This window comes from Penicillium manginii (genome assembly GCF_028828005.1).
Source record: "Penicillium manginii strain IBT 31320 chromosome Unknown utg000009l:1.0-3297300.0:1.0-3298630.0, whole genome shotgun sequence".
NCBI classification, from domain to species: Eukaryota; Fungi; Ascomycota; class Eurotiomycetes; order Eurotiales; family Aspergillaceae; genus Penicillium; species Penicillium manginii.
Window position 1 is genome coordinate 846,542 of NW_026643110.1, and position 14,968 is coordinate 861,509.

Below are 14,968 nucleotides of genomic sequence, written 5' to 3' on the forward strand. Positions count from 1 at the left end.
CTATGTACAGGATCTGCCCAGGTCAACTTCGACCTTTGTTATTCGAGGGGCGGACTTCTCCATAAGTAATCACCTCCCTGCACCTTCATCAGATGATCACCATTATCCACACTCTGGAATGTTTCAAGTTCACTGGGGAATTCCGATCAAGGGGTTGCTGTTTTGATCAGCTCTGCCACGCCTTCGCTGCCCGACGCTAAAACTGCTGTTTATAGTTCCCTGGCCCGCTGCTCTTTGTTCAGTTCCTTTATGCCTTCTGCAGGTTCAGAGGAGCCCTACAATTGATTCCCCCTCCTGGCCCCTGCCATATGCTAAGATATCGCATTATGGCCCCCGATCTCAGTGGTCTGGATTCCACTCCCCGTCGACCCCGCGCCGCGACTTCAGTGCTACCGGCCATGGTGACGCCCTCCTATGCGGCTCGGCAGGGCCCAAATGCCACCAGTCCTATCCAGCACTCTGGGAGCCCGCCGCTGGGATCTAGCGAGTATGGTATCACTAGTACAGCTCAAGGTAAGCTTGACCGTCATTTGCTTCTGTTATCGATCGATATTTGGAGACTAACTAGGGTTCCCATGATCACCAGGGCCACTACGGCATCCCAAACCCCTCACCCCATCGGATCTCCATATGGTATTGGAGAAGGAGCAGGAGGCGATGGTGAGTTCCAACTCCAACTAAAAAGACAAGTTACCAAATTTCTAATCCAACCTTCTGGTCTAGGTGAATCGGTTGACCCGCGAACTTTCCCTCCTTCGAAAACAGACCACATCCACAGCATCGACAGCTTCCTCCACCTCCAATTTCAATGATTCGACGGATGGACTCTACACATCGCCAAATCTGGGAAGCTCGACTCGCTCGCAATCTTCTCGTCGACAGCGATCTTCATCTAGTCTCAGCGCCCACACTCCGTCAGCCCAAGCTCCTCGAACTGGAAGCGTGACGGGAATTGCTCCCTCTCGCGAAACTGGCATGTCCCGACCTGTTCGCAGCCGTGAGGCATCTCTAACATCTCGGCGACCGTCAGTCGGGTCCTTATCGTCGTCTTATGCGCAATACCCCCATGGCGAAACCTACGGCGGTAGCCCAACCATCTATCCCCACCGGAACTCGGTGTCGCAAACTCAGCTTGGACACTCCGGTACACCCATGTCGCGATGCGAGGAGGCTGCTTTCCATAAGTCGGAATTTGATATCGTTAAACGAGAGAATGAGATGCTCCGGAGACGGGTGCGGGAGCTGGAGAGTACATTGAAAAGACTGAAGGAAGGACATTCTGAGGGACCGACTGGAACGGACTTGGAGATTTAGTTTTTAGTTCATTTCTTCTGCATCGCCCGGAGCTTTGCACCTTTCGATTACATGGATACTGCAGGCAGACACGAATTAAGGAAGCGTTTTATTTTTATCTGACCTCATGTCCCCATGTCCCCACTAATCTAGATAGTCACCACTAATCAGCGGACCCGTGCCAACACAAGCACTGTAGCCTGTGTACTCCGTACTTATGTAGTAACTACAGTACTAACTAGCACAGTACTAGTGCACTGAGGCGGTGCAGCCCACTGCTACGTCACCTGTGGCGTAGCTTAGTTTAGCCTGTGACAGCATCGCTTCTCGTTCTGAGTATTTAGTTCCTGTTTGCCTGCCCCTCCTCTCTGTCGCACTTCTTTCCCATTCCATTTCACCTCCTACATACAAGATAATCATGTCTACCCACGCTACTGTTCAGGTTTCCGGCATCTCGCCTGCAACCTCTGAGAAAGATGTTCGCGACTTCTTCAGCTTCTGGTATATACAGCTCCCCCTCCACCTTAATGGGCAGACGCCATATTATATTTCACATTGCTAACTAAACCTCTCCTCCAATTAGTGGCAAGATCGTGACTCTATCCATCACTCCGGTCTCGTCTGAGGCCAACTCTCTCAAGTCCGCCAGTGTGACCTTTGAGAAGGAGGCGTAAGCTACCCCGCACCGCGTTTCACAGTATCCCATCCAAATGGCGCCACCTCCCGCTCCAATTCCAAATCCAATTCCAATCCCAAAAACCCCAATCTAACAAAATGTAATCATATCAGCGCCGCCAAAACCGCCCTCCTCCTCGACCAAACCCAATTGGGCGGCTCCCCCGTCCACGTCGAAGCAACCTCCAACATCGCCGACCTCGCCGGACCCCAAGCCACCGGCGCAAACGAGAAGACCGACAACGAGCACGAAATCGCACAAGAGGACAAGCCCCGCTCGCGCATTCTGGCCGAGTACCTCGCACACGGCTACGTTGTCAGCGACGGCGCCATTCAAAAGGCCATCTCCCTGGACCAAAAGCACGGCTTCTCTACCCGCTTCACGAGCGCCCTGTCCAACTTCGACACCAAGTTCAACGCCACCGGCCGCGCGAAGGATATCGACGAGAACTACAAGATCTCCGATAAGGCGGCCACGGGCTGGCGCGGTCTGAACCACTACTTCGAGAAGGCCCTCGAGCACCCGCACGGCCAAAAGCTGCGCGACTTCTATGTTCAGACCGATAAGCAGGTCCGTGATATCCACAACGAGGCTCGTCGTCTCGCTGATCTGAAGCTGGGCAAGGGTGGTGCTGAGGGTGAAGCTACTACTGCTACTGCTTCTACCGACACCCCTGTTGCCGCTCCTGCGGCGCCTGCTGAGGCTGCTGCCGTTGCGCCCGCTGTTGTTCCTGCTTCTGAGCCTGCTGGCACGGCTCCCCTTGCTGAACCCAAGGCTTAGAGTTATTCGGACGGATGGATAGTGATACCTTTACTGGCGTGATTACTTCGGGTCGTGTTAATATCGACTTTACTTCTTTGTCTTCCGTCTCGTTCATAATGGCTTCTTCCCCGGGACGAGTTTACGATTGCAATGTGTTTCCATGGTCGTTTGTTGCGAATAGCGAATATGTTGAACATAGGAATACCCCCTTTTTCACTTCCCACACATTCCATCAACTCCAAGAGTGTAGAATAATCCTCATGCCAAGGTGTGTACGTGCGTAGGCGAAAAATTCTAGTATTTTGAACGTGCCATGCGGTATATATTCTTTGTAAGTAGAGTTATCCATAGGTACATATTTCGAAATAGACCACCCTCTCAAATCACTCAGATGAAGAACCCTGGAAGAACCTTGGAATTGTCTTATTTCGCATATTTTGCCGCCTCAATCTTCTCCAGCGGATTTTCGGGGTTACTCTCCAAACTGTGCTGCTTAGTCTCCTCGGACCTGTCCTGGGCAAATTTTGGTGATGGTTGTGCGTTGCCCATCGTGGAGCTGATCTTGCCGCTGCCTGGGACGTCGTGCTGTTGGGCACCAGTCAGAGTGTCTGGTTCCGGGGATTGACGGCCGGGGTGTTGAGAAGACATGGTGTAGATGATAGGCGAGGAGAATTAGATTCTGGGTATAGCTTCTGTGTCGACGATGTGTTAGAAGTGTCCAGAGAAATGTGAGAGGCGACCAGTCCGGTGCGGTGTATCCCGTAGGTAGCCCCGATACAATTCAATTCATCGACTCTCCCACTCACCTCTTCTGATTTCAGCGCAGATAGTGTAGATACAATCTTTCGGTTGGATTGAATTAAATAATATGTTGGGAATCTGGAATCGAGCTATTTAGGTTGCCATTTATCTCCAGCGAACGTAATCAGTCCAAACCAGACATTCTGCGTTTCCCATCATGATGACGTTACAACTTACCGCCGCTCGCGGGAAGGCAATTGCAACAGGTTCTCACTGGAGAACGAAGTACTGGTTTACCACTGTTTCCAACTTGTCGGGTTGGAAATTCAATTGGATCAACCTTTGAGTGACATCATTGTATACTCATCACGCGCGAGGTGAATCTACACAGGTTTAGATAAACAATCCAAAGCTACCAGTAGCACAGGAAAAAAGAATCTAAAGATCTACGTTTCGAAAGAAGTTTTGAACTCAGTATTTGTGATGGAGCTGATGTACTATATCGTGAGGGGGTTGTACTTGGGGGAATCTGTGCAGGGAGGCGGATTAAAAAGGGCAGGGGGGGAGGGTAGCGACTTTTGAGAGCACATCAGCGGGACATGAGAGGAGGAAAAAGAGAAAACATAGACACATATAAACGGGAGAGCAAGACGTGATCTAAACAGTGGGAAGAAGACATGAAGTTGGCATATATCTCGTGAGAAAGGATGCAAGAGATGGGATCCTAAACGAGACCAGACATTGAAGCAGTGACCAGCATGGTATTTGAACTCTGTATAGTACCGCTGGTCTATTGGTTGCCGTTGGACTGCATACCCGCTGCAGCTTCGGCTTCGGCGTTGGCAGCAGCGACCATGGCCTTGGCGTCGGCCTCGTGGAAGACGGCCTGGATAACCTGCTGCTCCTCGGGGCCAAGAACCTTGATCAGGCTGTCATACAGCTGGGGCTGCTCTGACTGGAGGTCTATAGAGACCGTTAGTGAATGTAAAATGGTAGACATGTGGACATAAGGCGACTTACTCAGGAATACGTTCTTGAACATGCCATACGGCTCAAGCTTGTCCAATGGAGTCTCAAGTAGACTCTCCTCGTCCATCTCATCTTCAAACTCGTCATCGGCGAAAGAGCCGAATTTGCGAGCCTCCTGGTTGAGGAATTCGAGGTAGGCAGCACTCTCATCCGCAACATCACCGTCAAGGGCAGCAGCAGCCTCACCCTCCTCCTCGTTCCATTCAACTTCACCATCCCAGTCATTGTCCTCATCATCATCTTCAAGGTCGTCATCAAGAGTAAAGTCGGACTCCTTGGTAGCATCCTCGCGTTCTAAAATAAAATGTTAGTAATCAGATACAAAGTCGGGCGGATCTTGAGGTACATACGCTTGAGAGCAGCAGGCAGAGTCTGGAAGAGTCTTGTCACACCCTGCAGCAATCTCGGCCAGCCCTGTTGAACGCTGACAGGAACATCACCCGCCTTCATGGTGAGAAGCGAGCTGATGGCGGCAATAGACAGCTTCTTATCGTGAACACGACGGAAGTTGTCAATGTTGGAGAACCAAAGGCTGAAGAACTTGTTGGTCCAGCCCTTGGCCTCCAGGACCTGGAGACTGAGAACGGGGTTGTAGTAGATGGCATTGATGGTCATCTCCATCAGGTGGATGCGGTAGGTCTTGGCCTTCACATCGGCAGGGTCAAGGATGCTCATGGACAGATCGATGAAAAGAGGAATATACTGGTCGATGCTGCCGCGAAGGTTGAGCATGAGAGCCTCGGCGAGCTTGGCGGCACTGATGCGATCAACACCACCGATACCCTCGTTTCGGAAGATATCCTCCACCATTCCAGCGAGGGCGCCAAGGTAGGCTGGGTTTTGAACCAGCATGTCGGATCCATATGAAACATAGTTATCGAGTGCAGGAAGCATATCCTCTAGGTACAGCTCAGCGCCGCCCTTGAAGGTCTTGTGGATCAGCTCAAATGCTTGCCACATGGTGGGCGAAATATTTTTGGATGCAAATGTGCAGCTATCGATGATCTCAAAGATTTCGTTGTACAAATCGTAAAGCTTGTTCTCCAAGGTGATACTAATGACGGGCATCAGAATGGTCTCGAGGTGCAAGAGAACGTCAGGAGTGCTCTCAAGGGTCAGAATGAGGGTTCCGATGGTCTGTAGAACACCCAATGCGGTGATGCTCTTATCGTCCAAAAAGTCACCATAGCCATCCTCATCACCCTTGGTGGCATTGCGCTCGAGAACCTCACCAACAATGCGCATGTAGGTGTCGCGCAGCTGCTCACTCAGAGCCACAGCGAAAGGAGTTAATTCTGCGGAGAAGACCTCGACAAAGTCCTCCATGACGTTGGCCAGAGCATCAACATCAACCTCGTTGGCCAGCTTAAGAAGCTGCTGCATGATCTGCGGGATATTCTGCTGCATCGATTCACGGATGACGTCGTGGCGGATCAGCGGCTGCAGGGCAAGAGCGGCTTCCACACGGACGGGCAATTCGGAATCAGTCATCGACTCCAGGATGTTGCGGTAGATGACCATGAGGTTGTTGGGGTCCTTGAAGTCAAGCTGTTCAAACTTCTCGAGGGTGTCGCAAGCCCGGGCACGTAGGAATCCATGGGGACTGCGGAATTCGGGGAAAACGTGTCTGACGAAGAAGTATTCGACCTGATCCGCGATAGGGCTCTTCTTGCCGAGAATGACGGAAGAAAGAGAGCCTATCATGCGCAGAGCACCCTCCTTCTCCCGGGGAAGCTTCTGGTCATCGGGGGCAGCCTCGTACTTGCTGACAACGCTGTTGACGAATGTAAGGATCGCGAACGTTTGCTTCTTGCGGTTCTTGGTGAGGGCAACGAGGAAGTTTGTCGCAGCGATATCAGGAGCCGAAACCTCCTCATAGTAGTTAAGCTTGCGGTGAAGGTATTCTGAAGGATCCTCCTCGAACAATTCGATATCCTCGTCCGATTGGCACAGAGTGGGGAAGACGAAGTGCGCGATCAGGTTATCCATATGCGGCTTCAAGTGATCCCACATCGCTTTAGGCTTGACACACTCCTCCATAAAGATCAAAGTGTAGGAGAGAGCAGGGTTGCTCAGCCATTGGGATTTGGACACCCAATTGTCGATCTCCTGCAGATATCCCTTGAGAATTTCTGGTGCAAAGGTGGTGATGAAGGTCTTCGCATACTGGGTGTAATCGGGCGTAGAGGACTTGGTCATCGTGGAGGGGTTGCCGTATCTGGAGCGGTAAAATTGTGTGTTAAACGGAGAATCTCGAAATGGAGCCCGAGAGGACTGAGGTCTTACCTGATGAAGAGACGGTTCAAGTTGGCATATGCCCACTTCTTACACTTCCACCAGTGGTTCAATTCGCGCTCCTCCTTCGAGTCTCCCATGGAGCTTGCGGGGGGGCGTCTTGGAGATGATCCGCAGGAACAATGTACACCAGTCCACAGTGGCCTGGTGGGTCTGAAGGGCCGGCGAAAGCTCGAACTAGAAAGCGATGCAAGTTAGCTCCCTGCAAGTCCTTTGATATAGAGACTTGGTCACCCACATAAATAGCATGTTTATAGGACTTGACGATAATCCGCAGCATCTCGGCCGCCTCCAGACTCTCCTCAGCAACTAGTCTCTGGCCGATACTAAGCAACTGTGGGAACGAGTGCTCCACAATCTTATCGAACTCCTCCCGCTTCTCTCCGGCCTTGTAGCGATAAACGCGACAGATGGCCAGAAGGCACTGCAATCCAGCATAGACAGTATTCGCGTCATTGGTACTGAGGAGCTGAAGGGTCAGATCGAGGAATCCGGGCCACTTCTCAGGGAAATCGTTCTGCAGGATCTTCTGGAGAAGAGGAACGAGCTGGGCGCGGACATTGGGCGGGGTCGAGGCCAGGGCAGGAATCAGTCGCTCACGGAAAGCGGGCTTCTCGGATTCGGGAACGGGGGCACGCTGCGGGTTGTCGTCGATAGGCGCCCAACCTCTGTTGATACGGTTCTTGAGGTAGACACCAGCTGGCGGGGCGGAGAGTGGTTAGTAACGAAGAGATTGAATTGTGGAAAAAACCAGGACGGAGAGGGATGCTCACCAGAGAGTTGAACTGCGTTGTTCTGCTCGCCCTGAAGAATATCCAACAGCGCATTGATAAAACCGGGCTGAGATTCGGCCTAGAAAATGGGGGTGGTTACCCCCCCGCTATCAGTCTCACAGTCCCACGTTCGTTCAACAACGTGACGCACATATTTTAGATCCAGCTCCGCTTGCTGGCGAATACTCGTATTCGGGTCCAGTGTAGACTGGATGCGGTCTCGAAGAGCTGTGACGTCCATCTTCGCAACACCTGGGGGCACCCCAGCGCCAAAAATCACAGAAAGAAAAAACTCCAAACAAGGAACCCCCGAGAGATACGGGTCGGTACCGATGATGAGCGGAGAGAGGAGCAAGGGGTCAAGGACGAGGGTCCAAGAGGGGAAAGAATGAGGATTAAAAAAGTGTAGAGGGGGAGTCCACTCGGAGGAAGTTGCTGGGATTTTGGCGGGCGGTCGCCCCGCAGCTAATCAGCGGCCGCACAGTGATTTTCTATACTCCATTCGTGTCTTTCCGAGCCCCGGCTTTATTTTTTTTGGTTTGGGTAAGTTTTTGTGCCTGAAAGAATTTTGATTTCTTAATTTTTTATGTTTTTCTTCTTCGTGTGTACTGATTGACATGCAGGTTCCTAAAGGTTCCCTTGGTTGCTACTATATCTCCATCTAATCAACTGCCGCGAATTTGCCTCAAGGTGCTCGTGGTCGGTCATAGAGGGCATGGGTAGCCCAATAAGCGCGCGCAGAGAGTAATTCAATAACCCCAGCACGTTCACATGTACAACGATGCCGCGAAAATAACATCACGCTTGATCAGTTCCTGGGCCTGCTGCATCTTCGTATACAGCGAGGGGTCACCGACAAGCTTGGCCGCATTTTTCACCTCGCGGCAGGTCTCGTCAAGCCGACTGATAGTCCGGACAATCGTGCCTTCCATTACATCAGTCAGATCAGTAATGCGGTTGAAAGACATTCCCTTGGCCCATTCATAGACAACCTCTGCTAGACCGAAACGTGGCTTGCTGGCAAAGTCATTAGAATCCTCCGTGGACTGGATGACTTGGTGTAGGACCTGGAAGTTATTGACCCGTTCGGCGATGCGGATAATGGCTTCTTGGCCCTTCTCCAATTGTGGTGTGAGCTTAGGAACGCTCTCTGTCTTCTCCTGGAACACAAAGGCGGAAAGAAGAGCCACGATCTCCTCAGGCTCGTATTCAGCGAGAACGTTTTCGAGGACCAACTCCGTCAATACCAGTTCGTCAGCAGAGTGAATCTCACATGCCACTTTGCCCTTCAATTGCACCCGTCCCACATCGTCCACGAAGCCCAGCTCCTTGAGCACTTGAATGCGCTGTTCATAGTCCGGAAGTAGTTGAAGGTTTTGATCCGACATCAGTTGTTTCAGCTGGGAGATGTTCTCCTTTACTTGCCATTCGTCGTTTTGCATTTCGAACTATCGAGGCGAAGGTATTAGAATCAGGTTAAACAATGAATAACGGTGGCTTGAACTCACGTGTTTCAGGAAATTGGGACACTGTAAACAATGTCCGGATTGGGCAATCTCGGCCTGGGTCTGTCGTTGATCTAGAATATCTCGGACCTGAAGTTCCTTGATGCGGGACCAATCGATCTCGTCCCATGCCGTCTTTAACCAGGAGGAGGTGTACTTGGTCAATTCCTTGTCTGCGAACTTCGTGGCTTCTTCAAGTTCATAATAGCCGATTAGCTTTAATTGTCCAGATGGGAGGATGTGGTAATATTCCAACGGGAAGACGACGTATTCAGGGGCAGTACCTTTCTTGATGTTCAGGTACCAGATGGGACCCCCGACCTTGACTTGGGTGTTGGTAACGCATTCGAGATCCGCGAGTGGAACTTTGACACCCTTGAGGTTCATTGAAGCTCCGTTCTGAGGAAGCTCTTGGAAGAATTGTCGGAGTTTGGGCAGGAACGGAAGGATGTCGCTAGGGTGTCGCTTCGAGCTTATGGTTCCGATTTCGAGTACCTGGATGCATGGTGCTGGTCCTGATGTGACGCCTTCCTTCACTAATATACCAGCCGTACGTAATCCGTCCTACCCAAGCATCAGTATGAAGAACATGCACCTGGGGCCCGCTTAAGATCCGGACATAGACATACCTTTAGATACACCACCAGCCTCTTCATACTGAAAAGACGCTTACCCACTGGAGACGATAGTAGATTGGTGTGGAGCTCATTAGTGAGTCGTTTGAATTCAATTGAGGCCGTGTGGCAAGCCTCAAGGTCCACGTCACAGATTTCACAAGGCTCCCGCTTGATTTTCGCCAAACTTGCCTCGGAAAGCTGAACTTGCTTCTCGTGCTCCGGTAGAAGAGCCTGTGTCGCATTTTCGCTGAAACTTCTTTTAATCATCTCCTCGATTTTGAGTGCTTCCACACGAAGAAGATTGAGAATCATGTTATATGTTAGTCGGAATTGAGAGCGAAGTTTGGTCGGGTCTCCCAGTATCATCTTTTTCAAACCAGCGGCAGGTGGCGCTTCATCGCGGCCACTGGCAACAACAATTACATAGCCCACGTTGTCGAGACCTCTGCGTCCAGCACGTCCAGCCATCTGCGTATACTCACCGGGAAGCAGATCGCGGAAGGCTTTGCCATCATGCTTGCGGAATCCAGAAAACACGACTGTTCGGGTTGGCAGGTTCAGACCCATGGCAAACGTTTCAGTGGCGAACAGGACCTTCACAAGTGACCTTGCGAAAAGAATCTCAACAATCTCCTTCATAATGGGCAACAAGCCACCATGATGTACGGCAATACCGCGGCTGAGTAGCTCACGCAGATTGAGGATTTGCGGAAGAGTCCGGTCTTCAGGCTTCAGCCGGGTGAGCGACTTCTCGATCATCATATGAATCTCGCTCTTTTCCTTAGCAGTACAGAAATCTTGCTTGGTAAGAGACTCTGCATTTTCTTGGCATCGCTTCTTGGAAAAAACGAAGATGCAACCCGGTAGCAATTCTTCCTTACGAAGATGTGAAACCAGTGAGACCCAAATGGTTCTATCTTGGGCTGCGGATGTTCGGCCGCCGCCACGTCCAGTACGGGCAATGTTTCCAGTTCCCCGGTTAGAAGGCTGACCACGCCCTCCGGGCTGCCCGCGGCCGCCTCGCTGAGGAGGACCACCACGTTGACCATTGCCTCGACCGCCTCTGGCAGCAGGCTGGCCACGTCCTCCCCCTCGCCCCTGTCCTTGTGGGCCTCCTCGCTGTGACTGAGCCTGAGCAAGCGCGTCGGCTTCTTTCTTGGCCTTGGCATCTCTGCCAGACATGGCATCATTCGCCTTTTTCCAGCCAGCCTCGAGGAACCGCTTGTTGGAATCGACGATCTTGTACTTGTCTTTCCCGGCCCAGAGGTAATGCTCGAGAGGCACAGGTCGTTTAGGGGTAGAAATCACGTAAATGTCCTTCTTCTTCGTGCGACCAACCCAAGAGGCGAATTCGTGGGTATTTGGCACTGTAGCAGATAACAGGATTAGGGTGACATGCTCCGGAAGCATAATAATGACTTCTTCCCAGACAACTCCACGCTCAAGATCGTTCACATAGTGCACTTCATCAAAAATGACAAACTCCACATCTCGGATAAGATCAGCACCTCGGTAAAGCATACTTCGCAGGATCTCGGTGGTCATAATCAAACAACTAGCCTCGGGGTTTATCTGGACATCACCCGTCAGAATTCCAACATCTTCGAATTCGGTCCTGAAGTCACGGTACTTCTGGTTGCTGAGAGCTTTAATCGGAGATGTGTATATGGCTTTGGTCATGTGTTTAGATGCAAGCGCAATAGCGTATTCTGCCACAACTGTCTTTCCAGCCGATGTATGCGCAGCAACAAAGACGGAGTCGCCGTTTTCAAGATGGTAGACGGCCTCCTTTTGGAATGTATCCAACTCGAATGGCCACTCTCTGGCCATGTCGGGAACAAGTTCACTGAAATTAGTGATTTCCTTGTTCACATCAACAACATGGGCCCATTCTCTACCCTTCTGCTTCTGAAGGCCAGCAAGAAGTGGGTTGCGCGGTTCCAAAGCGGCAAACTCAACTGGCAGAAGAGCATCGATATCTTCCTCATCTTCGTCGCTAAGCTCGTTCTCGTTGTCAACATTGACGTTTTGCGCAATGTCGTTTTCTGTTTCGGCTTCTGTTTGATCAAGCTCGAGATGGCTTTCCTCTTGGAGTAGAGCATTTTCGACTTCCTGGTCACCTTCCGCAGACTCTTTGGACTTTGCTTCTTCAAACACATGGCCACGGGTGAATCCAGGAGGAATTGTGAGAAGACCACCATCAGATCCGAAATCGATGATTCTGTCGAGACCGGTTTGCTGTCCTCCGCTACGCTTTTGCTCTGGAGGCTGAACACCCGCCTCCATCTGAGCAAGAGCTTCGACACCCTCTAGGCCACCAGGAGCGAATGGGAAGAATCCCGCTGCACCTCTAACAAAGTCCGCACGTCCAGCAGGACGGCGGAGTAGAGAAGTGGAGTTTTTGGCGGTCTCGCTTGTAGCTGGTACTGTCACCTCGTGGTAACCGGTCACCCGTCCTTCCAAGCCCTCTCGTGTGAATCGAGTTACGGTTCTCGTTTGCGTAGGAGCGATCTCAAAGATATCAGTCGTTTCTGTTGGAACATCCCATCGTCTCAAGAAAAGATTAGCCAGGTTCAACTTTTTCGCAACGAAGAAGCGCGCAGACAAAGGCTGAATGCGAAACCTACTGCTGTAGCTGATTCAACCAGCTAGGGGTAAACTTCGAAGATGGCGTCAAAAATTCAGCTTCCAATTCCGCCAAAAGCTCCTTTCCACTCTGGTGTGCCTGCTTGCGAGGGCCGGGACCACTCGAAGCACCTTCGCCCTCGGCGATCGGAGTCTCAAGTTGAGTTTGCATTAAATTTGGATCGAGGTCTTTGGCTGTTAGCCTCAGATTTTGCATCGCGGAAGCCAATGAATCCGCCATTGTATATAGATGGCGCTCAATTGGTGGGATAAGAGAAGGTATCGTCAATCGTCTAAGTGTTCAGTTTGGTGATAGCGGTGCACCCCACATTGATGTGCGTTTCGGTAGGGTGAAGGTGAAGGTGCGGAAGGAGCGTATTCAAACTGGCCCAATGATATACGGAATGCAAGATATATTGCAGTCTTGGTATCAATTCACCTAGAGAGAAAACACTGAGAAACGAAGCTTGACGAGATATTTCGTTCGGGTGATGGTGGGTGATCGCAGCTGAGCTGTCAGGGCGGCATGATGCGGCAGTATCGGGCTGTTGGTGACTGACGTCGTGTGGGGCACAGCAGCATGAACTATCTAAATTTTGCCCATGGATTCTACAATCATTGGAATTTGGTTCGTCCGTCTCTAAACCTAGCCAAAGAATATTTGAAAAAAAAAGGTCGGTTCTTTCTATAATATGAAATACTGCCCGTATACGTCACAATCTTTAACAAGTTCCATCTGCTAGGTTTCCCTGTCTACCAGAGTCACCAAGAGTGGAGACTGGTGGAATGAAACATAGGAAACTTGAGGTTGCGAATACTTCTCCTTGCTAATCAAATCCAGTTTCATATCGAACCTCCACAAGGTGCGTGCAAGGATAATTTTCATACTGTCATAGGCAAATCTTTGGAATGTCAGTATTTCGATGCCTTGAATATCTCGTGGGACTTACTTTTTTCCTATGCAGCTTTGAGGCCCAACCGAGAAAGGCTGAAATGCATCCTTCACATCGGTAGCAAATTGCGGATCTTCTCCAAGCCAACGTTCCGGAAGGAACTCGGTTGGCCTTGAAAAGTTACGCTCGCTGCGATAGGCACTCCAGTGGCTGATATTCACAACAGTCTATAACGATCAGCATATATCGATATCAATCGGGTGCTTATGTTCAAACCTACCTGGTCAGGTACAACATGACCATCGATTTGGACCCCACCGATAATTGTCTGCCGAGGAAACCCGTTTGTGATCGGGGGAAACATTCGAAGGGTCTCTTGGATCACGGCTTGAAGATAAACCAGCTTTTTAATGGACGAGACATCGATTTCGGACTCGTGCTGGAAATGAGTCTGGAGCTCCTTGGTCAAATTCTCCATTTTGTCGGGATTCTGCAATAGCAGAAAGGTGGCTGATGTCAAAGCTATCGAGGTTGTCTCCCCTCCTGCGAGTATCAAGATGCTAGCCTGCTGCTCGATTTCATCGGTAGAAATTGCGCCGCTGTCCCTTGCTTCAATCAATGGATGGACAAAATCTAATCGATCTGTCCTCCGCTTCATACGTCGCTTGACCTTTTCGGCGGTCAGCCCAGCGTGCTGCTCTTTCTGCTCCATCAGCGAAGAAGGTATCAAAACCGCAAGAAGCTTGTTGAGAGGACAAAATCTATGGACAACTTGAAGTAAAGTGGCCACATAAAAATAATCGACCACGAACTGAACCCACGCGTGGAATTTGGATGAATCCAAGCAGCCGAAAGATTCGCCGAATGCAAGATCTCCGATCATATCGAAAGTGATATAATTGTACCAGAGTCTCAGATCTAGCTGCAGACCACGGGTAGCATGGTCGTGCAGTTTTTCTAGGAATAGCTCCACGTTTTGCTGTAATATTGGCTCTTGTGATGCCAGCGCACGGGATGAGAATGCAGGATTCATAGCTTTTCGAAGTCGCGCGTGATTTTCGGTGTCGGCCATAGTTAAGGTTTTCTTATCCACCAGCATATCATTAAAGAAGGTCTTGTCTCTGGGAAGAGGTGGGTTCCCTTGATGCCTGGCATAGATATGATTCCATGCGGCTGCCGAGATGAAGGATAGTTCGTTTGGACTGATTCGTACGACAGTCCCGTAGTCTTCATGCGCCTTTTGAGTAAATAGATGGTATTTCCCACTCAACTGAGCAAAGGCCACGGGAAAAGATGATGCTGCATATATCCTAGGCCCTGGATAATTCGCCAAAGGATGTAAATAAATATTATAAAAGATCTTTGTGGCAAATGCCAACAAAGCCTAGAATCAAGTAAGTAAATTTGCCTTATGTTCAGATGGTCACCTCAACTCACCAGGGACAGTATAATCATCCATCTAGCTGTGACGGACTTCTCAATGACTTGATTCTCCATGAGTAATAAATGACAAGATGTCAAACTTTCCCACAGGTTTATATTGATAGAATTTCTTCATTCTCTTCAGGCGGGGGCATGAAATCCCATTAAATGGCCTCAGTCCAGCTCATGGCCAAGGTATGTTAGCCGTACTTACCCATTTAGGAAAGTGAACTAAACTTGAATATAAGCGAATTTCAGCACCAAGCGCAAAAGAATCTACTAGGCTCTTTTAGCGAGACGTTTACCAGATAACACAAAACATGGGGATGTTACCTTA

At 50.3% G+C, this 14,968-nt stretch overlaps 6 protein-coding genes across 6 annotated transcripts; 2 read left to right on the top strand and 4 right to left on the bottom strand.

Annotated features, from left to right (window-relative positions):
* Positions 1-326: 326 nt before the first annotated feature.
* Positions 327-1,314, top strand: N7533_012089 (uncharacterized protein; the record flags this gene model as incomplete). Its single annotated transcript, XM_057108739.1, has 3 exons — positions 327-513; positions 587-660; positions 724-1,314. 3 exons carry the CDS (start codon positions 327-329, stop codon positions 1,312-1,314), a joined length of 852 nt encoding a protein of 283 aa, XP_056953840.1.
* Positions 1,315-1,711: 397 nt separating this feature from the next.
* On the top strand, positions 1,712-2,749 carry vip1 (putative actin cytoskeleton protein (VIP1); the record flags this gene model as incomplete). Its single annotated transcript, XM_057108740.1, has 3 exons — positions 1,712-1,794; positions 1,877-1,963; positions 2,083-2,749. 3 exons carry the CDS (start codon positions 1,712-1,714, stop codon positions 2,747-2,749), a joined length of 837 nt encoding a protein of 278 aa, XP_056953841.1.
* A 405-nt stretch (positions 2,750-3,154) lies between these two features.
* On the bottom strand, positions 3,155-3,379 carry N7533_012091 (uncharacterized protein; the record flags this gene model as incomplete). The annotated part of the gene is made up of 1 exon (XM_057108741.1): positions 3,155-3,379. The coding sequence occupies one exon, from the start codon at positions 3,377-3,379 to the stop codon at positions 3,155-3,157; it is 225 nt and encodes a 74-aa protein (XP_056953842.1).
* Positions 3,380-4,262: 883 nt separating this feature from the next.
* N7533_012092 (putative nonsense-mediated mRNA decay protein (Nmd5)) lies at positions 4,263-7,810 on the bottom strand (the record flags this gene model as incomplete). Its single annotated transcript, XM_057108742.1, has 7 exons — positions 4,263-4,435; positions 4,493-4,795; positions 4,852-6,719; positions 6,831-6,973; positions 7,035-7,495; positions 7,570-7,648; positions 7,721-7,810. 7 exons carry the CDS (start codon positions 7,808-7,810, stop codon positions 4,263-4,265), a joined length of 3,117 nt encoding a protein of 1,038 aa, XP_056953843.1.
* A 526-nt stretch (positions 7,811-8,336) lies between these two features.
* On the bottom strand, positions 8,337-12,557 carry N7533_012093 (SKI complex RNA helicase subunit SKI2; the record flags this gene model as incomplete). The annotated part of the gene is made up of 4 exons (XM_057108743.1): positions 8,337-9,017; positions 9,078-9,638; positions 9,704-12,242; positions 12,319-12,557. The coding sequence occupies 4 exons, from the start codon at positions 12,555-12,557 to the stop codon at positions 8,337-8,339; spliced, it is 4,020 nt and encodes a 1,339-aa protein (XP_056953844.1).
* A 498-nt stretch (positions 12,558-13,055) lies between these two features.
* N7533_012094 (cytochrome P450) lies at positions 13,056-14,706 on the bottom strand (the record flags this gene model as incomplete). Its single annotated transcript, XM_057108744.1, has 4 exons — positions 13,056-13,218; positions 13,267-13,436; positions 13,490-14,593; positions 14,647-14,706. 4 exons carry the CDS (start codon positions 14,704-14,706, stop codon positions 13,056-13,058), a joined length of 1,497 nt encoding a protein of 498 aa, XP_056953845.1.
* Positions 14,707-14,968: the final 262 nt, after the last annotated feature.